The sequence below is a fragment of the Culex quinquefasciatus genome, chromosome 1, assembly GCF_015732765.1.
Source record: "Culex quinquefasciatus strain JHB chromosome 1, VPISU_Cqui_1.0_pri_paternal, whole genome shotgun sequence".
NCBI classification, from domain to species: domain Eukaryota; kingdom Metazoa; phylum Arthropoda; class Insecta; order Diptera; family Culicidae; genus Culex; species Culex quinquefasciatus.
Genome location: NC_051861.1, coordinates 108,338,566 through 108,360,826, shown reverse-complemented (window position 1 = coordinate 108,360,826; position 22,261 = coordinate 108,338,566). Strand labels below are relative to the sequence as shown.

At 41.3% G+C, this 22,261-nt stretch overlaps 2 protein-coding genes across 10 annotated transcripts in view; one reads left to right on the top strand and one right to left on the bottom strand.

Moving 5' to 3' along the window:
* Positions 1-1,354, top strand: part of LOC6036978 (leucine-rich repeat flightless-interacting protein 2) — a 122,689-nt gene extending 121,335 nt beyond the window's left edge. For all 7 annotated transcript variants that reach the window (XM_038249403.1, XM_038249404.1, XM_038249405.1 and 4 more), the window contains one exon: positions 1,232-1,354. In XM_038249403.1, coding sequence (XP_038105331.1) covers positions 1,232-1,342 — 111 coding nt within the window. In that variant the 3' untranslated portion in view covers positions 1,343-1,354. The remainder of the gene's footprint in view (positions 1-1,231) is intronic.
* An 8,083-nt stretch (positions 1,355-9,437) lies between these two features.
* Positions 9,438-22,261, bottom strand: part of LOC6036976 — a 110,904-nt gene continuing 98,080 nt past the window's right edge. For all 3 annotated transcript variants that reach the window (XM_038248297.1, XM_038248303.1, XM_038248298.1), the window contains 3 exons: positions 21,281-21,409; positions 12,105-15,305; positions 9,438-12,044 (listed from right to left, as the gene is read on the bottom strand). In XM_038248297.1, coding sequence (XP_038104225.1) covers positions 10,428-12,044; positions 12,105-15,305; positions 21,281-21,409 — 4,947 coding nt within the window. In that variant the 3' untranslated portion in view covers positions 9,438-10,427. The remainder of the gene's footprint in view (positions 12,045-12,104; positions 15,306-21,280; positions 21,410-22,261) is intronic.

Here is a 22,261-nt window from a genome sequence, read left to right as displayed (position 1 = left end):
CAGGTCTTGATCGTGATTTTAGCAACAATATCAAATTCTATTTTCATCTCAAAATATTTCAAAAATAAATTGCAACTGTTCTGTACACTTAGCACCAGGGTTGTTAAAATATCAAAATATCACCTCTCAGCAACTACAATTATCTCGCCTGAATATTCATGCCTCAAATACAACTGCTCTTCTCTCTTCATTAAACTCTCAGCGCCGAACATAGCCGAACACGTTTTTGTGTTTACCCACTCGCGATTGACATTTTCCTTTTCTCTCTCATTCTCGCTTCCACGATCATCCTACCGCAACATCGTTTAACCACAAAAGCCGCCACAAAACCAATTTTGCAAACGCAGTTTGAAGGGGCGTCATGCGTGGTCGGCTCCTAATCGCCATCTCGCGTTCTCTCATTGCAGTTTTCGGAGAGATTGAGAGACTCAGCGGTGAGAGCGCATAGTCGAGAAAAAGGGAAGGAGTGATAGAGAGAGAATGACATCGCTGGGAATCACGAGCACGAGACACAAGAAGAGATCTCACAAGCTATAGTGACGGCCGCTATACTCTCGGATATTTTTGGTGCAGAGATTATCTATTGATAGCTTTTCTATCACTCTTTTGCAACACTGCTTAGCACTGTTTTTACTAAAAATTAGCTCAACGACAAAAAAGAAACAATACAATATTATTGTAAACGGTTCGAAATTACTTGTCATTGTTAAACAAACATGTTCAATAATCATAGAACTTACCCAAACCTTTAACCATTTCCAAAAACAGTAAAACTCCGAGCATAACTTACCCTGGAGATACCGCGGAGAATTTCCCTTATCCCCTAAAAAAAGTTATGCATCACTGCTTTATCGTCTCTTAAATCGATTATCTTCGTGCGAGCGAAGCGAAATATGTAGTCATGTAATTTTGTTAAAAGTGTTGTTTGAGTTTGAGTTTTTTTTTCTCTAACATTTGTAAAAAAGGAACTACACGCAAGAGTTTCCCCTGTTAATAAATCATCCACAAATGTTTAACAAAAATCAAGCAGTTATCCCAAAAACATCTTAAACACCTTAAAAATGAAAAAAATACATTACATGTGACCATTACAACCCACCCACAAACAAATTCCAACATCATGGCGAGTGACGATTGTCCGTTAAAAGCATGATGCTTTTATTTTCTCGTTTTCTTCTTTAAAAATCATGAAAAAAATAATTCTAAATAATATCTTTCTCGATTTTTGCAGAACCGCGAAGCGATGGACCGCCTCGAGGAGCTGGAGACGTGCAACAACCATCTGCTGAAGCGGCTGGACAAGCTGAAGAACGCCAAAAGCGCCCTGCTCAAGGACCTCTGATAGGCTTCGCCCCCGTGCCCTCTGGTTGGTGTGTTGTTTGTCCGAAAATTTCCTCAGCGTGTGTGAGTGTGTGTTTTGCGTGCGTGTGTGTAAATTAATAGCGAATGTTATTATTAACGCTGTTTGAATGGGGTTTAAATTTGTACAGTTGAATAAAGTAAAAAAAAAAACAAGTAAATGAAAACAGCTAATTTGATATGTATGCGTGCACAAGCAAAATTTACCGCGCACTTTACCAGTAAGTAGGCTTGTATAGAAAAATTTGAATGATGGCGAAAGCAGCGAGACTAACACTATTTAACAAACAAGAAAAACATTGGAACATTACGAAGAGATTAGGAACAAACAAAAACACACATTTAGGCAAACAGAATAGTCTGTGTATATCTTTAAAATGTAAACAAAAGAAGAAGAAGATAAAACTGTCTAGTTGTAAATTAAGGCAAGGACATACACACATTTTTAAATATTTAATTTATTGAACAAATCAAAACATAGCTGTTAGAGGAAGAAGCGAGTCACACGAGTTTTGTTGAGAGCGCAGAAATAGCAGCACGATTTTTTAAAGGGTCAGCAAAAATTCAACCATGATATTCAGAGAAAGAAAAGTTACAAAAATGCCAAATTCATCAAGTTTGTCGTCATCCTTCGTGCACAAAAAAAAAATCAGCCAGTCCACAAATAACGAATCATACACAGAAAAAAAAATCGTATAAAAATACATTTAAAAAAATACCATTTAGAGAAACGCAGCAGACGCAGGTAAGACGAGTTGTTAGAAGTAGTTAGAATTACTGTTGTTCATTGCATCTCCCCCTCCCCTACCCAGAAAAAAAAAACAATATTGACTAGAGCCTTTTTTCTGTTTGTTTGTTAACCACCCATCCAGATTGGCTTCCTGATTTGTTAACTATTTTATAAACAAAAAAAAAACTTCGTTTTAATCCGCCAGCGTGTAAAACTCAAACATACTCCGTAACTGCCATATCGCATTGTCTTTTTTAACCGTTTTCCCCCCGCCTTTCCTAAATCACACACACTTTTTTTAGTAGCACTCTCATTTTCACCGCGCGGCAGCGCGATGCGCGCGCTTTTGTAAATCTTATTTGTACATTTTTTAATCGGAATCAGATTTCCTTCCTATTAAAATTATGAAAAGAAAAAAAAATGCAGCCGCTGTTGCGGCACGACGTGCCGCGTAAGCGTGACTGCAATTTTTGTTTAGCTTCTAATCCTATTGAGTAGAGCGAAAGAATGATTGAGCAAGAATGAGTTGAAAGTTAGTTAGCGCAGTCGCTAACCGATTAGAGTCGTAACTTTTGCGTGTTTGAAAACATTTAGAAGACACACACAAAAATTATTGTGACATGATAGAAGTTTTGTTAGATCGTGCAGCAGAAGGAAGGAAGAAAAAAAGGAAAACAGCAGCAGAAAACATGAAAAAAGAAACGAAAAAAGTGTAATAACCAACAGGAAAACAAACAAAAGGTGTCCCCTTAAGTGGAGAATAAAAATTATATCACTAAAAACGGGCGTGTGTGTAATTGAAAGCAGCGAAACGAGGTGGGGCTGGTTTGTTTTTAAACAAATTTGAAAGAAAGGTGTCCCTGCCAAAAGATGTCAAAATTACCAGCAAATGATTGCGCTTCCCAAACACCGACTTCAAATCAAACCATTGATTGACTTTCTATGCAAGCTTGAATTGTGCCACGCTTTCGTAATAACTTGAAGAAAAGTGATATCCAAGATGACTCAACCTGTATCAAAAAATTTAAACAGCAAATCCTGATGAAACTTGCTGTGATTACAATGATCCGTCTTTTGAAATTTCTGCGTAACAACCACGTTAATTTCGAAACTCTCTTCATTTGGTAGAACTGCGAACCATAGAAACAGAATGTTTGGCAACAAAATCTGCAGATACCGTGTGATCGCTCATCTATTTTGTTAATTCTAATTGTGTAAATGGAAGCGGATTTGAAAGAAAGTTTATTCAGCAATCAAACCATGAATAGGCGATTTTTACGAAAACGTACAACGTTGCAGTTTTAGAACTCGTCCCATAGTGCAATGAGTTATCCTAAGCTCAAATTTATATGACTTGAATACTATTGTATAAACTAGGGACTGAAGTTCGCAGTGAAGTCTGTACTGGAAGTGTTATTGCAGTCAAAGTGTCGCCGTAGCAGAATATCTCTTTACTCCTGCATGTAGGCAACGCGAGAACGCGTCACTGAATAGCGTTGTGAGATACGTCGCGTGCAACATGTGTGACACGCTGCATACATGCTGACCATGCAACACTTTGCACACGTGCAACGTGAATTGTGTGTGACATTTTCAATGTTTTTTGTCATTTAGGTCAAAATGTATGAAGGAATCAATATGTTTATTTTATAAAGAAGAAAGCTTCAAAGCTATTCTTGAAAAATTAATATTTTTGAGCACCAGTGGCGCCGACTAGTCCAAAATGTGGAGGGGGACACGGTTGTTTTCCGAAATCGATATGTAAGAGTGGCGATTAGATGTTTAAATTCCTTATATATCACGAATTTTACTAATTTGAATAGTACGACAATTTTTTTTTCATCCGGAATCATTTTTTTTTTTTTTGGAAAAGATAATTTATTAAAACGTGATCGAGAATGTTATTTGGGGGGAATTTTTAATATGTTTGGAAGGCGAATTCCTTCTAATTGGCATATTCTCACTTATTTTCTAGAAGAAACAGTCAATAATAAAAATAATCAATATTTAGAATACAAACAAAAGTAAAAAGAAAAAAATTAGAACTTCAAAAATTTAAAAATTCAACATTAAAAAAACCAACAATTTTTCAAAGTTGAAATTAAGACAAAAAAAATAACAAATTCACAAAATTCAATATTCTAAAATTTGAAAAAAAAATATTCTAATAGTACAAAAATTCTAGGGTTAAACAAAAAAAAACCCATGGCTTGAAAATTTAAAAAAATCAAAAGTAGAATTTCAGAAATATAAACAATGAGAAATTTAGAAATTGCAATAAAATTCAATGTTGAAAAAAAATCGAAAATTTCAAAATTATGATACATTTTTTTTTGTTTTAAAATTTAAGAATTTGAAAATTAAGGAATTTTAGAATTTTAAAATTTTAGAATTTTAGAATTTTAGAATTTAAGAATTTAAAAATTTACTTGATACGACCAAAAATTTGCATTTTTTTTAAAATGAATTCAAGGAAAAAAATCCTGGGGTTGCACATCTGTATCCACTACTGTAGTTTAAAATATGGTCGTTTGATCAAACGTTGTAAAATACATTCTCAATACTCAATAATGCTGATTTCCTGAAAATTTCCTATTTTTAGTATTATTTCCAATCCCCTGATTTTTTGGCACGATACACTTGTGTTTTTTTATGATTATAATGTTGAATTGTCTCAGATTTTGTTTTAATTTATCGGTTTCTCAGTAAAGCGCACCGCTTTTCTTCAAAAATTTCCTTTTTTTGAAACAATTGTATTTTTTGGCTAAAATTTGTAAAGAACGATTTACGGTTAACAAATGTATTTGAAATCTTTTCAAATCCTTTCTAAAATTACCCAAAAAATATCAAATTTATCAGCATTTTTTGTCAACAAATGGCCATTTTGAAAAGTTTTTCAGTTTATTTTCACTAAATTCTGATCTACAATGGCAAATCGCAGAATGTTGCGTCTGAAAACTTGATGATTGTTTTCGCAAGAGTTTGCGTAAAAGATTTTGTTCAAAAAATTTCTCCGATTTCGAAGACTATTTTGCGGATTCGCTAACAAGAATTCTATCCGTGTGTACACTGCCGCTCTAATCGTGTCCGTCCCATATGTAAAAAGAGAGTGCTGAGATAACGCTGTGAGAAGCCCAAAAAAAGTTTCACCATTTTTCTCATTCTAAACAAACATTTTCTATATAATTTTTTATTAAGTTATTTCGATATCAGTCTAAAAAACACCACTATCATAAATTTTTTATTAAATAATTAACAATTTGATTGTAAATTTGTGAAATTTTCAACAAGAGACCGACTTGACTTTATTTGTCCATAAATAAAGGCAGGTCAGTCATGGTATCAAGGTAGGCTTGAACATTTACACCAGAGATTCATCCTGATTCAACTGTCATTTCCAGGTTTGTTTTGGAAGTTTTCCAAGTAATTAATGGTCACCAAATGATACACATTTGTTTATTTCAGATTTTTATAGGATTCCAAGATACAAAAATATGACCAGCAACGACACCAGAAATTTAAGAAATACAGAGGCAAATGACATATTGATGCAAATCTCATCTGCTTAACCGTAGGAATTAATTTTAAAAAAATCCGCTTTTCGGTGGTGGAATCTTTTTCAGAACCAGGATCAAGCCTATCAATTCAAAACAATATAGAACTAATTGTATGGTATAGACATTAGTCATAACGGTATGCATTTTATTTTTTCTATTCGTGGTTTTCCCTTCAAGAAAAAAAAAGCTAAAAAGGTTTGGAATATTTCGTTTTAAATATTCAAATATTTCATCAGAAATGAACAGATAATGATATTTTTATGCTTTACGTATTCATAAAGACATACTCTGTAAAATTTAAACAATTCTGCATCCACTCAAACGATTTGTGAGACATTTCTATATGAGAAACTGACTTGCCTTTATTTTGCATATGGGACAGCACGAAAGTCATATTTATTTTGGAATTTTTAGAACAAACATTACTAAAATAAATAATAGGCTAAAATAACATGTAAAAACAAGACTTTTGTGAAGTTTATCTCATTTTTGACAAAAATACATATGGGACGGACTAGATTGGAGCGGCAGTACAATCAATGTTCCAATTGAATATTATTTTCAACTATTTCTGTGTAATATTTGAAATAAGAATATTTTTCTTCCAAAATTTCTGGGGGCACAATGTATGGGCTGTCCCCCTTGCCAAATTTTGAGGAGGGCAGAAATAACCGTGCCCCTCCAGAGTCGGCGCCCCTGATCTGAACCAAATTTACCAGATTTCTATGAAATAACCTCAAAATCCAATTTGGAGACCCCAATACGACCGAATAAAATTCATGTCTTTGTTCAATTTGTTATGAAAATACAACTACATATTGCCCGGTAACAAATTTGAGGCTTAAGCATTCAATTCTCTGCCATTTAACATGGCATTTTAAAACATTTTCGAATCAATCAATTGTTGTAAAGAACAAGTTCCGGAACGATTTCCCAAAAAAAAGTATCAATTTTTTTTTGAATACAAGCAGTGATCGTTAATCGTAAATTAAAATGACTTTCTCCAAAATTGCTGGATTTATTTCCATTTTACACGATAAACATCTAACATAACATTCTACAAAAACCAGTGGAGCATGAAAAATTGCTTTTCAGTCCATCGATGGCTAGTTCGGCTCCAAAATTGGGCAGCTTAATACTTAATACTTCTGGAGTTTTTTTTAAAAAAGGTCCATAAACCAAATTTTCAGTTTTTGCTTTTTGGGTGTTTTTTTAATACCCCTGACTCAAAGCGGTTTCAAAAACACCCAAAAAGCAAAAAGTGAAAATTTTGATTAGGTTGGTACAAATATTTTTAAAAGTTTTAAACTAATGATTGCATTCGATTTGTTGGTCAATTTTACATTAAAAATGGAAGAAGAACTCAAAATTTGCCGTTTAACAGAGCAGAGTTAATGGCAAAACATGAATTGGGTCAGGATTGAGAAAAAGTCACGCGTTGCAACGTCACGCTACATATTCTCCTCTCAAAAATAGAATATTCGCTGAAAATAATATTTCAACACTGTTTCTTATAGGAAATTTAATGCCCTTTCCGAATCTGTAATAACATATATACATTTTCTTTGTATTTGTTGAGTTGCAGCCGAAAAACTGAAAAAAGAAAAGTCAAAGCGTTGCAACGTCACGGCGGAATGTGTCAAATACATTCTCCTGCGTTTAAAATCATTTTTAGCATGTTTGGGTTTATTAAAAAATCTTAAGATTTTTTGAAAATTTTCGATGCAAAATCTTTTTTTTTCGATACAATTTTTGTTTTTGTCAGATCTTAGATTTTTTGAAAACTAATGATTGCAAAACAACTGAACTAGTGTAAAATGCACTTTAAAACACTTTTTTCATTTAAATGTGAAGATTATGGCTTGTTATTTAAATTTTTATATTTTTTTATTTTTTTGCCCCCCCTTGACCTCGACCAGGGCCGAGGGACAAACTTTTTTAAATATTTGCATCGGCCTTATTGGACCATTTAAAAAAAAAACTCCAGACTTTTTCTTTCCGAAAAACCAGGCACATTTCCCAAACACCGACTTCAGACTGAACATTCAATGCATGATTTTCTATGTTTATCGTGGGTATTGAGGTAATTCAAAAGTTATTCTGGTCAAATTCAGTTGCTTAATCACAATCTCAATACCTAACAAAGTGAGCTATCGGTAAAGGTGGCCAATGAACCAGGAGACGTTTGTGGTAGAGGTGGCGCTCCAAGCTATGGTTATCTTCTGATGAAGACAAGTGAAGAACAGATTGTGGCCGGAGATTCGCCAAAATAAGCTGAGCTATTATTGCTGAAGAAGAATACTAAACGAACTTTGTTGGTCAATTCAATGCAAGAGCAGGCAGAAATGCACCTTCCGAGCGGAAAACCTCGAGCTGGAAGAAATGTGTAATATCATTTAAATTTAAACTTGTATTTTTATACCGAACCATGGTGACTGACCAACCCGGTGAAGTATGCACTTGAAGTGTTGTTTTACCGTTTAGATATTGCCACTTAACGCCTGCAGGTAGGCAACCCGAGTTGCATCAGCTAACCAGTGTGACGCTACGTGACGTGCGCAACATCAGAGTAGGTCATGCAACACTGCGGCGCGTGCGACACGAATCGCGTGGCAGGGTGACTTCAAATTTTAGGTTGAGTCCAAAGGGTGAAACTAGACTTTAAAATGTTGATAGGTTGTAGGTAAGGGAGTTTCTCAACACTTCTAAAGTGAAACAATGGTTTTTTTTATTTTTCTGAAAAATAGAGAAGAAATTTATTTCATTATTTTGTTCGTTGATTTTTTTTAAATACACGTTATAAATCTTAATAAAATTTGCAGTAAAAGTAAACATAAATCTTAAAGAAGCATTAAGAATAGAGGGGTAGAAGCGAAACAAATGTACACGGGTAAAGGAAAGAGGAGAAGCAGTCTTACAGCTAAACTAAAATTCTGCGCTTATCGTACTAGTGTAAAAGTTTATAAAAAAATACATGATTCATCAAAACGGATTGGCAGTAAATCTCACCAGGTTACGAGTTGGCTCGCCCTTGTTCTTCCATCGAGGAGAATATTACAGTTGTTTACACTAACTTAACGAATTAACGGCTGTGTGTCTTTTATGTCTGGAATGTCGACGAAGTTGGAGGTCGAGTTTTATCGCTCGTTTTATAATACAGTTAAAATGCACTTTCAAGTCAAAATCGGCAGTATTGGGAATGGTTGTTTGATTAGCACTTTTTTGTGTAAAATACTTTCATTAACCTTAAAACTAGTGGACGGGGTTTTTTGATTATCGTAGCTTAAGGAGTAACATTTAGTTTAAATAAGTAGAGGGGAAATAAAGAAGACGTTAGCTTATTTTAAATAAATTTCCGAGCAGAAAAATATCACAATCAACAGGAGAGCGCGAGGCTCTCCCAGCAAGCAGCAACCTTAAACATGATTTTTTTTATTTTGAATATAGTCTTTGCCTAAATCGCGTGCGCAAGTTCGGTGGAGCGGCGTATCTTTTCAAAAGAAGCCATTTTTAACTCTCTCCACCTCTAAACTTAATTCTCTCGACCCGGGCTGCCAGTTTCAAACTGGGCCGCGGGGTCGGAAAAAATTCTAGAAAATACTTGTTTTAGTTAAATAAATCTACTACAAAATTTCACAGCAGCTGGAAAACGGACGAGGACGGGGACGGGCCGCAGGCCTTTCCCCCGCCATTTTCGTCCAAAGGCACTTTTTTCGATCGTACACAACTACTCAACTAATTTGCACTTTGTTACCGAATTGATTGGTTTTGCGACGTTTGTTTTGGTTGACTTTTTTGCGTGTATTGTTTTCTTCCATGTTTCAGCTTGACAGTGTAGTTTGACAGCTCGTTACACGCTCATGTAATTTTTTTTTTTTTGGTTATTTTCATTCTCAAATTTTGTTTTTTTTTTTGCAAAATCCGGGTAAAAATAACTCAAGAATAAATTATTTTGAATGAGCGTGTACTTTGTAACCCCAAATAATGACGTTTGCAAGCAGTGACATAACCTCACTCCCAGTCACGAAATATTCTAGCAGAACTGGTTCTGCCAGAATCCTGCTAGAACGGTGGAACATTTCTGCTAGAATGCTGTAAGAATATCCAGCTCTGCTAGAACGTCGTGACTGGGCTTTTTCACCTCTTTGAGGAATAAAAAGAAAACAAACTCTTTTTATCGAAAAAGTTTTGGCAACAAATTTGTGCGGGTTGAAGTTTGCTGAGGGTGGCAAAAAGTGACACAAAAACAAAACTTTTTGACTCGCTCAGCAAACGTCAAATCAATACCAACTTGATGTCGGATCTTTTTTACGAATCTCTTCCGGGAAAGATCCGGCAACAATTTTGTATGGTTTGACGTTTGCGGGGAGGGTCAAAAAATGTAAACAAATCACTTCGTGCAGCAGCCAACGATCAGAATACAAAACGGCACTTGTTTGGCATTCTCTAAAACGTCAAGCTAAACAAATTTGTAGCTGAATCTTCAACGTTCAACCCAGTCACGACGTTCTAGCTGAATTCTAGCAGAGTTCTAACAGAGCTGGATTTTCTTACAGAATTCTAGCAGAATTGTTACACTGTTCTAAAAGGAATTTGCTAGAATATTTCGTTACTGGGAAAGAACAAAAATCAGATTTGCATTAAAATGGAAGTTTGCGCTAACGCTTCTAACGCTCGCGACAACTGTCAAACTGACACTCACGCCGAAGCCGCCATAAAAACAGTACACGCCAAACAATTCCAACCTCAAAGCAAACGCCGCAAACGCCGAACGTTCACGATCACCGCCTCGCCGCCGGCACCTGAAACCGGCTCATGTAGAACTCGCAGTCGGAGCAGTACACGGCCGGCAGGATGCAGTGCTTCTTGCGGCAGAGGCTGCACTGCACCGCCTTGGAGGACGCTTTGACGATGGCGGACGAGCCGTTGCTGTTGTAGGTGGCGATCGCGACGCGGGTCGTGACGGGGAGGCCTACCTGCTGTTGTTGGGGGTCAACGGATTGGGCGGGTTGCTGCTGTTGATTTTGGGGTTGTGGGGAGGGTGGACAGTCGGAGCCGGGTTTGGTGCCCGGTTCGAAGGAGACCTTCTTGGGCTTTTGTTGTTGTTGTTGTTGTTGCTGGAGGTAAAGCTGGGGGTTGCTGAGGGGTTGGGATTGTTGGGGCAGGGGGAGATCGTGGTAGGGGGAGTCCTGGTAGTGCGGGAGGGGTACCCTCTGGTAGGGCGAGGGAACCTGTTGAGTTTGCTGTTGAGAGCTGTAATACGCGTTAGGATTAGTGTTATACTGTAGGATGTTTTGGGGTTGTTGTTGTTGCTGCTGCTGCTGTTGTTGATAGGACATGGGTGGCTTCTGGTAGACGTTGGAGGTCGGTTGCTGGGACATCATGAGCGGAGATTGCTGCTGCTGCCTCAGGATTGGACTTCCCTGCTGTGCTAGCATCGAGTTGAGATTCTGACGGAGTCCCAGCGGGAGCGCTGGGTTCGGGATCGAGGTGGTCGTCATGGTCGGCGAAGCCGACACCATCTGGAAGCCCTGATCGATCGGACAGGGAACGGACATGTACGGGGACGTTGGCACGCTAGTGTACGCCGCCGCAGGTGACCCATTCCGCATGTCGTAACTGTGCTCACTGCCGGAATCGTCGTACAGTCGAGGCTTCTGTTGTTGTTGTTGAAGCTGCGGCATTGGAGGTTGTTGGTAGATCGATGGCTGCGGCTGTTGCTGGGCAAATTGCGCCTTGAACGCAGCCGCGTTGCTAGGAATGGTTGCGTACTGCGTCGAGTAGCTCTCCGCAGCCGGAGGCTGATAGTACTGTTGTTGCTGCTGCTGCAGCTGGCGCTGAATCTCCATGTTTTGCTTGTGCATGTCCGCAGCCAGTGAGTACTGGCTGTTGGACTGCGTCTTGATCGGGTGGTACGTTATGCTGGTCGACAGCGTTGGCTGCGGCGAGTTCTGGCCCTGCCGAGGAGCCTCCTCGCTGTCACTTCCGCCACTGCCAGCCGTCCTCAGAACGCGCTCCAGAATCGGGTTCGGAATGAACGTATCGTCCTCGTCTTCGTCCGCGGTCGCCACCAGGATCACCTGATCGCAGAACGAAACGCTCTTCTTCTTGGACCGCTTGGGGGCACCGACGGTGCCCACGCTTCCAGCGTTGTTCAGCGTCTGCTGAACCACCTGGTTCAGCATCTCCACCTCGCGAATCTCCTCCTGGATCTGCGACTGGGCAATGTCGTACCGCGGCTTCGGAAGCATCTTGTACGCCAACGCACAGTCCACCTCGTCAACGCCTGCGGCGCCAGCACCATCTAAAGAAAGGGAAGCCGTCAGCTTCGGCTTCTGATCGGTCAACAATCCGCTCATACCCGTCCGGACGTTCGATGGCTGCGGAAGCATCGAATTCTGTAACGAAACAAAATTTCATTAAAATCAAAACAAAACAAAACCATTAAATCAACAAACCTGCTTGACATTTCCGTTCAGCAGCTCCTGGCTCGGGTAGGGACGGATGTTGGACGCAGCCAGGGGCTGCGTCGGCACCGCAGGCGCCATCTTGATCTGCTCGAACCGCGACGCCAAATCCCGCACGCTGCGCTGATCATTCCCAGCTTGCTGCGTCATCGCAGACGTCACCTGCTGTTGTTGTTGTTGTTGCGGCATCGAAGAATTCTGCGCCTGCTGTTGCTGCTTGAGCGCAACCTGCTTCGCCTGCAGTTCCTTCAGCCAAATCTCCGACCGGGTCGTTTCGTTGAGGATTTCGCTTGCGGCGATTGGGTTGTTGGGGGGTTGTTGTTGTTGTTGTTGTTGCTGTTGCTCGCGCAACTTGTTCATCATCATGAGCTGGTGCTGCTTGGCTTGCAGCTGCGCCAGGATGCTGGTGGTGTTTTGCGGTGGCTGCGTGCTTTTGCCACCCTGCTGCTGCTGCTGCTGGAGACTTTGAATTTCGCTTAGCTGCTCGTTAAGGGGTTCAAAGTCGATGGCCGGGGGAGGGGGCGGGAAGTCTTCGCTGGCTTGGCGCGAATGGCACGTGGTCGAGGGGGGGCTCGGGTACGGGGGGAGTTCCAGGCCGGTTCCAGCTTGGGTTGGCTGAGGGGTTGTGGGGTTGTACTTGACGATCGTGTCAACTTCATCGACGGAAGCTGATGACGACGGGTAGGGCTGCTGATCTTGCGGCTTCATGGGGGATTGTTCCTGGTGGACGACGGCGCACGTCGTGATGATGGTCTGGCACGAGTCTTCGCTCATGCTGGTGTTGGAGCTCATGGTGGAGAGGTTGGAGAGGTTCGCCTTGTGGTAGGGCTCGATGGGGGACGCTGGGGTGGGGTGACTCTCCTGGAACTCCAGGTGGCGAAGGTTGGCACCGTTGAGGGGGAGCTTTTGTACTTGCAGCATTTGCTGCGGGGGTTGTTGTTGTTGCTGGAACTGTGGTCCGGTCAGCGAGGATCCCAGTCTTACCGGGGGTGGAGGGGGCACTTTTGGGATTGACAGCGTCTTGCCGCTTCCGTGGAAGCTCTTGCGCATCAGCTTGCTGCGTTCCAGGTTCGGGTTGGTGTTCGAAACCTGGTAGTCAAAGTGCCCCTCGGACAGGTAGCCGCTGTTGGCTGCGTCCGCAGCCAGACTCTGCCCCACCATGCTGTCATCGATGGAAACCATCTGCTTGATGGGTGCGTTCGCGCTGGCCTGCTCGTCCGCAGCTCCAGCTCCTTCCGTCAGATCCGGCATCGATCGATTTTTCCTCCGGATCAACCCGCCCATCAGCAGCTTCCGACGGATCTTGTGCTGCTTCTTGCCACCCTTCGAGTCCTTCTCCTTCTTGTCGGACTCCTTCTCCTCCTTGTGCTTCTTCAGCGTATCCTTGGCGTTGATCAACGCCGGATCCGCCAGCTGAAAGTCCCGATTGATCTTGTTGCGATCCTCACTCCGGCTTCGCTTCTCCTTCGAATCCTTACTCCGTCCAAACAACGACCGACTCTCCCGTTCCGGCTTCACGTCAACCGTCCCCGTTATAACATCTTCAATGTTCTCCGCCTCCACCAGCTTCAGCGTGACCTTCTTCTTCGGCAGCGTCGCATAGATCTCAATGTTCTTCGACGGCGAACTCCTCGGCACCGTCCCCGTATTATCGTTCAACATCTCCTTGCTGTTCTGCCGCCCACTGCTCAGCAGCTTTTCCTTGCTGTTCTGCCGGCGGTGCGCAATACCCCCGGTCCCAATCCCCGCCAAATTATAAGCCAGCTGTTGCTGCTGCTGCTGTTGCTCCTTGATGATCTCGCCGCCCTTCTCAATCAGGATCCTCCGATGGAGCGATCGTGCCCGCATCACGCACGTATTGTGCTTCATCCGGGCGAACGTCATCGTGTGCGGGTTGCTGTAGGGTGCGTCCATGGCTGCCCGAGCCTTACTGGCTGCGGCATTGCAGAGGACCAAAGCCGTCTCCAGATCGTGGGCGTCCTCCAGAATGCGGGACTTTTCCAGCAGCTGGTCCGCTTCCATGCAGAGCTTCTCGCAGTCCCCGTTGAGGACTACCGATTCGGGGATCTTGGCGAGGTGCATGTTGTTGGCGTTGGCTGCGTGCTTTGGGGGGAAGGAGTCGGTGGAGGAGAGCGAGTACGAGTCGTACCCGGCGTCGTAGAACTGACCCTGGCGGGTGGGGCTAGCGGGGACGCTGCCGTTGCGCTTGCCGACCAGGTAGAGATACGGATTGTCCAGGGTTGTGGAGGAGGAGGAGGACGCCGAGTTGCGATCGCCACTCCAGTTGCCGGAGTCTCGTCGGCGAGGTTGGTTGAGGTGATCCGGGATGGATAGACCGTCTGGGGAGGAGGTTGAGGACGTGGAAGAGGGTGGCGAGACTTGGCCGGATTCGGCGCTCAAGCTACGGTGAAGATTCATCGGTTGCTTCCTCATCTGCGCGTTCAACGCATTCTTGGAGATGTAGCCACCTTCCTTGTCGACGTCTTGCTGTTGCTGCTGCTGCTGCTGGAAGATCTTGTCCTGGATAACGGACAGGTTCTGGTACTGCTGAGCGTGTAGCACGCTCTGCACCGCCTTGCGACTGATGTAGTTCTCCTTCTCCTCATTCGGGAAGATCTTGCTCTGAATGACACTCAGATTCTGGTAGTCACAAACCGCTCTGCTCGGAGTCGGAGTAATCGCCCGTCGGTTCTGCGAACCCATCGGCGCCTTCTCCGGACTCGGCGTAACAGCCCGGCGATGTTGAGCTTGCTGCAACGCAGCCAGCTCCTGCGGCGTGATCTGCTGCCCCTGGGGCTGTGGCTGCGGCAACGCGTACAACAGCAACAACGGCTGATACCGTCCCCGCGTACACTTGTCAACCACCCCCTCCCAACTGGGCCCGACCTCCTTCACGTTCGCATCGTCAAAGTACACCCACACGCGCAGCTTCGTGTGGAAGAAGAACGTCGTGTAGTGCTTGCCGTAGTACGACACCACTCCGACCAGCTCGTGGCTTACGGTTTGGGCCCACCGTTGGTCCGACACCTGGTGGAACACGTCGCACAGCCGCAGCGACGTCCCGACGGCTTTCAGCACCGAGTGCACCTGATCGGCGGCCGGCCGTTCCGAGTCCCACACCACCCCGATCGAAACGACGTCCGGACGGTTCAGCAGCGCGCGCCGAATGCCGATCTTGGCTCCGCAAGCATTCTGTGTAGAGGGGTAGGAATGTGGTTCGTAAGCATATGTCAAATTACAGATTTATGTTCGCTGAAGCAGGAAGGAATGTATCATTGCGACGGCAGGTCTTTTGTAATAGATGTCAACGGGCCAGTGAAAGTTGTTCCAAGAACCAATTCTGAGCTGACGCTACAAGCTTGATAATTGCACTACCGCACCCACACTTAAGTGACTTCTAATGAAGTCTTGTCACCCACCTTCGGTGGGTGCGCTATCAACTGGTTTCATTCATGTGGCGGCGGCTATCGCCGCAAAAACCGGTCTTGAAGTTCTGCAAGCCTAACGACTTCGTCGTTGGGTGGAAAATTGTCCGTAATTGAATCATTTAGCCCAATCGTGACCGACCACAGCGTAATTTGAGGCGCAAAAAGACCCCAAATTGGTGCTGGAAATCTGTCACGTGGCGTGGCGCCACAAGCAAAAGAAACATGGCGATCGCAGAACAAAGCCATGCATGCATTCCACAAGCTCTCAATTGCGGGGTTTTGTTGTAGTGTCTGCGCGCGCGATCTAGTTGGCCTTGACAGAGTGAGCGCTGGAGCGCGTACAGCTGACGAAACAGGCTTGAGTTTGGTTTGGGTTCGGAGTTCGACTGTAGATAGAATTACAGTTTGTCTAGGAAACAGTTTGGCCAATGTTTGACAGATCCAGTGCTGGACACCAAACGCCCTTTACGCCCAGCAAAACTGACAGTGTTGCAAGCGCAAAACATACGTTGCCAGTGCCTATTTATTTTGCATCGGCCAGTCTGTTTCCCCTGGACAGTCTGTAGATAGAATTGGTTACGCTTTGCTCGACTGGGTTAGCTGTCAAAATTGTCAGCTTTAAAGTGCTGGCAGCAAGTAGCTTGCACGTTCATTTGAGTAATTTTCACCCAGATTTAGTCAAAACCAAACCAACTCAGGAATGAGTTTTGACAGTTTTCTTTTTCACTCTTTAAACGAAATTCGCGAAAAAATTAGTAAAAACATAACTTCATATAACATTCCTGAGTAGTTTGACGAAATCTAACTCAGTAATGAATTATTTCAGAAAATATTTAAACCGAATTTACTCAAATAATGCAAAGTTCACCCAAAAGTGAGTGAAAACAAAACTTCAAAATATCGTGGTTTGGTTGAGCGTTTTAGCAGAATGCATTACTGTGAATACAAAGAGACGAGTTGTTCCTTTTAATTCCGCTATATATTTTTAATATCTTGACAGATACGTATTTCGTCTACTACTTGCAGACTTCATCAGTGTTCTGTTCTCGACTATCATCAATCGACAAATCGACTATCAAAATATCATTCCTGAGTAGGTATGGTGTTACTAAAAAATAATAATAAAAATTACAAATTCTGCCAAAATTCACTCCAAAATAAGTACCAAAAAAATTGGTTTTTACGAAATCCAACTGAGTTATTTCAAATGAGCGTGAGCAAATGCGACTGTCAAACTGAAATTGAAACACTCAAAACTGAAGTTACTCAAATTCACCAAAATTTTAGTGAAATCAAGATTTCAAAATATCATTCCTGAGAAGGTTTGATTTTGACAAAATCCAACTCAGAAGTGAATTATTTCGAATGAGCGTGCACGAATGCGACTGTCAAATTTAAATTGAAACACTTAAAACCGGAATTACTCAAATTCTGCAAAATTAACCCAAAAATGAGCAGAAACAAGACATCAAAATATAATTTCTTAGTAGGTTTGGAATAAACGAGATCATACTCAGAAATGAGTTATTTACAATGAGCGTGAACGAATGCGACTGTCAAATTGAAATTGAACATTGTAAACCGAAATTACTCAAATTACACCAATTTTACTCAAAAATGAGCAGAAACGAAATTCCAAAATATCATTTCTGAGGAGGCTTGGTAGAAATGAAACTTTACTCAGAAATGAGTTATTTCAAATAAGTGTGAACGAATACAACTGTTAAATTGAAATTGAACATTGTAAACCGAAATTACTCAAATTATATCAATTTTACCCAAAAATGAGCAGAAACGAAATTCCAAAATATCATTTCTGAGTAGACTTGGTACAAATGAAATTTTACTCAGAAATGAGTTATTTCAAATAAGTGTGAACGAATGCAACTGTTAAATTGAAATTGAACATTGTAAACCGAAATTACTCAAATTATATCAATTTTACCCAAAAATGAGCAGAAACGAAATTCCAAAATATCATTTCTGAGTAGACTTGGTACAAATGAAATTTTACTCAGAAATGAGTTATTTCAAATAAGTGTGAACGAATGCAACTGTCAAATTGAAATTGAAACACTTAAAACCGAAATTACTCAAATTCTGCCAAATTAACCCAAAAATGATTAGAAACAAGACTTCAAAATATCATTCTTGATTAAATTTGGTATAAACGAGATCATACTCAGAGATGGGTTATTTATTAATCGAAATGCCTGAAATTTTGCCAAATTTACCAAAAAAAGGGGGAAATAAAATTACATACATCATTTCTGAAAAGGTTTGTTTTTGACGAAATCATATTTACACTGAAAATATGCCACACTTTTTATTCAAGTGCCCAAACACTTGAATGATTGAATAAAGTCACATCGTAGATCTAATTGGTTTGTGTTTCAACATCAATCCAAACCACTATCAAATGCAAGTGTTTGGGCGGTTGACTTTTTGGTATTTTTTAACATGTTATTTTCATTCGGGTGGCTCAAGCTTTTCAATTGTTTTGCTCATGAATTTGTCCCACCTTCTTGAACTATTCAAAGTGATGAGCAAAACACTTGAAAATGATCTTAAGATCTACCCAAAACAGGCACTATTCAAAGTCAACGTGATTATCCACATGAATTTAATGTGTTTCACTGATTGATTTTTGCGCGACTTTCATCGAAGGCTAGAAGCGAGGCAAGAACCAATAGCACAAAAAACACTCCCATCTTCAACTGGCCGGCCGGCGCAGTGGTAGCGTGCACGACTAGCAAGCGAGAACCTGTAAATCGCTTGACGTACTTTTTTTTCAACACCATTTAAAATTCAAGTGTTTGGCTATTGACATTATTTCATGGCCAATCACCGAAATTTCAAGTGTTTTGCGATTGATATTTGAGTGCTCTGTACAGCAGGGCCAGATCATGTGTAGAACACTTCGTTGAGCTGTGTAAGTTTTGCTCAGTGTAGAAATTAGTTATTTGAGCGTGAATGAATGCGACTGTCAAATTGAAATTGAAACATTAAAAACTGAAATTACTCAAATTCTACCAAATTTACCCAAAAATGAGTAGAAATTAAATTTCAAAATATCATTTCTGAGTAGACTTGGTATAAACCAAATTATACTCAAAAATGAGTTATTTCAGATGAGCGTGTACGAATGTGACTGTAAAATTCGAGCCAAACATTTTATTAGGGCACAAAACCAAAAACCGCGATTCGAGAAAATCGCTTGCAAAAAGTGGACAACTTGTTTCAATTCCTATTGAAAAAAGAAGCTTGACTGATGGTATTTTTACTGATGATACTATAAAACACATCATTATCCTCAACTCTGCTTAAATACTTCTTAATTTTGGTTGATTTTCGCAATAAAACTCATAAATTAAGAAAATCTTGTTATTAGGCCCTTTTAACTTTCCAACTGTTGTTCATAATGGGCCCTTTCTAAATGCAATTTCGAAGAGAGCTGAAAGGGCACTAAAGCGCTGTCACCGCATTGTTGTTTGGAATGATGTTTACGGGCCCTTTTGTTTAGTTAGTAATAATGAGGACTTCAGTAGAAATTTTGATACACTAAAACCCCCGATTACGCTCAGGCGTTACGCTTTGTATTTCGTCGATTTCTCTGAAACGACGCAATATTTTTGCAATCTTTTTAAAGCAATTTATACGTCTTGTGCAGATCTACAAATTGATTTCAAAAGATTGTAGAAACATTACACTGTTTTCGATAAATCAACCTAACAAAAAGCGTAACGCCTGAGCGTAATCGGGGGTTTTAGTGTAATTGGTGAAGTTTTGTGATTGAATAGTGTAAATAAGGTACGTGAAATATAAAAATTCTTCTAAAGTGTACTGAACAGCAGCCGCGGGACCGTATTAAATATTGTTTTTTGACGAAGTTTTTTTCTGCAGAAATCCTTGGTGAAAAGTAAACCAAACTTTTTTTTTTAGGTGAATTAGTGTTAAGAATGCATGAAAAGTTCACTTTATAACACAAAAAGTTCCTTAAGTACGAGAAACTAACGAAAAATAAAAGGGCACATTTGAACATTTTTTTTTGGTTTGCAGTGAAAATGGTTATGTGCCCTTTTGTGTTTTTGATTTTTTTCAATAGGAAATTGTTTGTTATCAATCTGATTCTTGGAGGGCATGTAGGGACTGTACTATTGAATGGAATAGTGGAATAATCCCGAATGTTTACGTTTTGGTTTTGTGCCCTAATGAAATGTTTGGCTCGAATTGAAATCGAAACACTCAAAACCGAAATTACTCATATTCTGCCAAACTAACCCAAAATTTAGTAGAAAAAAGACTTCAAAATAAAATTCTTCGTTAGATTTGGTTTAAAAGAGATCATACTCAGAAATTGGTTATTTAAAATGAGCGTAATGAATGCGACTGTCAAATTTAAATTAAAACATTCAAAAATGCAATTGCTCAAGTTCTGCCAAATTTACCAAAAAATGAGTGGAAAGAAAATTTCCAAATATCATTTTGACGGAATCTTACTCAGAAATGAGTTATTTCGAATGAGCGTGGACGAATGCGACTGTCAAATTTAAATTAAATCATTCCAAACTGAAATTGTTCAAATTCTGCCAAATTTACACTCAGAAATGATTAATTAAGCAAACGTCAAATTTGATAGAGTTCAATTCAGTTTAGAAGAAACGAGAAAAAATTACTCAAATCTGACATTCAAAACCCATTTCTGAGTAGATCTGGGAGATTTTAGATATGATGAAGTTCACTGTCATGCCAAACCCTGCACTTTCGAGCTTGTTTTCACTATCAAATTGATAGAAATCTCATAATCCGCACACAAAAAACAAAATTATTACAAAACAGTGCGCAGAGCGCACCACCATCTCCACACCAATCTCGCGGTCATAACCGCATGCCTCGAAAATTATTGAGCTGTTATGGCAAACCGCTCGAGCAATTTCAATGTCAATTCCTTCTTCACCGCACCGCAGACAAAATCAAACAAAGCGCGAGTGAAACGCGCAGTCATCGATCCACGACGTGCGAGTGAAAGAGCACGAAAACAATCATTTTCCTTAATTACCCCGTCGCAAGAGGGGGGGGCCATCAACCGCCTCTCACTTTGGGGGCTTTAAAATCCAACACCAGGTCCGCTCAGCTCATGTGCATGGTCATCGCGTTGAGGTGCCACAATGACATACCGACCACAACACATGCAAACAGCGAGCGATTGCAATTAAACTCGCGGAACAAGCCCGATGGATGCTGCGCATCCGTCGATGGGTCACATCCGCCATTTAAGGGCAGCCATGTTGCGAAAAGAGTACTTTAAAAGGTTGCTGAGTTGAGGTCGCGAACATTACTCATTGTTGAGTGCCGAGGAAAGTACGCCGAATTGGCAATCAATTTGACAGCTGGGAAGGGTACCCAGTTTTGTGGTTTTGCAGAAACTAGTTAACGTTACGAAAACCCAGCAGTGACAGTTTGGTGTGCACAACCTACTGTTTGGCATTGACAGAACTGGAGCGCGCGCGCGCGCTCCGTCAGCGTAGGCCATGACTCGAAAGTCACACCCGTGCGCTCTAATCTGCGTTCGCAATGAACTGGTTCTTGGATCGCGTTTTTTTTCTAACCTTACAGCGCAGCACTCCCTTCAGCAAACCAGCTTCATGTGGGTAACCTGCTACACGTAGATTAATGCCGAGTCGCAATAAGAAACCTAACCTCACTCCGCTCGCGCGAAGGTCTACCACCGCCACTTACCGGACAGTCCCGAATGTCGCCCATGTTGCCGGCGTTGCGCAGTAGCTGGCCAAAGGTGATACTTTGCTGGTTCTGCGCTGACAGGTTGCTCTGGGAGGTGAGCGCGGACGCCGAGACGTAGTGCACCATCTGGAAGAAGAAGAAACGAGGAGAGAAGGGGGGAAATTACGTTAGATAAGAACACTAGCCGAGTATTGTTTTATGTGCGGGGAGGTTCTAACAGTTATCAGTCTGTGCGGTACGCGGCGAGCGGAATCGTTAATGGGGCACGCCGGAGGAACGGTTCCCAGGCGCGGTGGAGTTTCCCGCCGAAGAGTTCAGTGACAGTGGCGCAGCAATGTGCGGTGTAATGAGGGTGGGAATCAAAGGTTCGCACGTCTGATAAGTCTGTGGTGTTATTGTTTTCATCGAAAAAGAGCGGTGCTTGTAAACTGTCAAACGAGGGGTGATTCAGCGGTCGATCCCACCTTTTTGTCAAGATCTTGGGCGGCATTATCAATAAATTGATTTCATTTAAAGTTGTTTTAACGAATTTTCAGAATATTCCTGATTTGACAAATCACTCAGTTTTTGCCAAAACCGAACCTACTCAAAAATGAGTGAATGAGGCATCTCTGTCAAATTTGAATGAAATTTCACTCAGAAATGACAAAAATTGAGTGAAATTCTTCCAGGTCTGGATGAAATTCACTCGACGCCTCGTGGTCCACGTGGTTTATGGATGGTCCCTTACGTATTCCGTTTCAAAGGCAACAACCGATCTTTAGTGGGAGAGAACATCAAGCAGGGTTTTTAGGTTACCAGCTAAATATCAAAATTCTAGATTTTTCAAGTTTTCTGAGAATAAAGACTGACAATTCTCTGTTCCATATTTTGATAGATTTTTGTAAATTTATCCAAGCCCGATAATCAATTAAATCATATAAATTCAACAAACTTATGAACATATTCATAACTTCCCTCCCCTACTGCATTTATAAT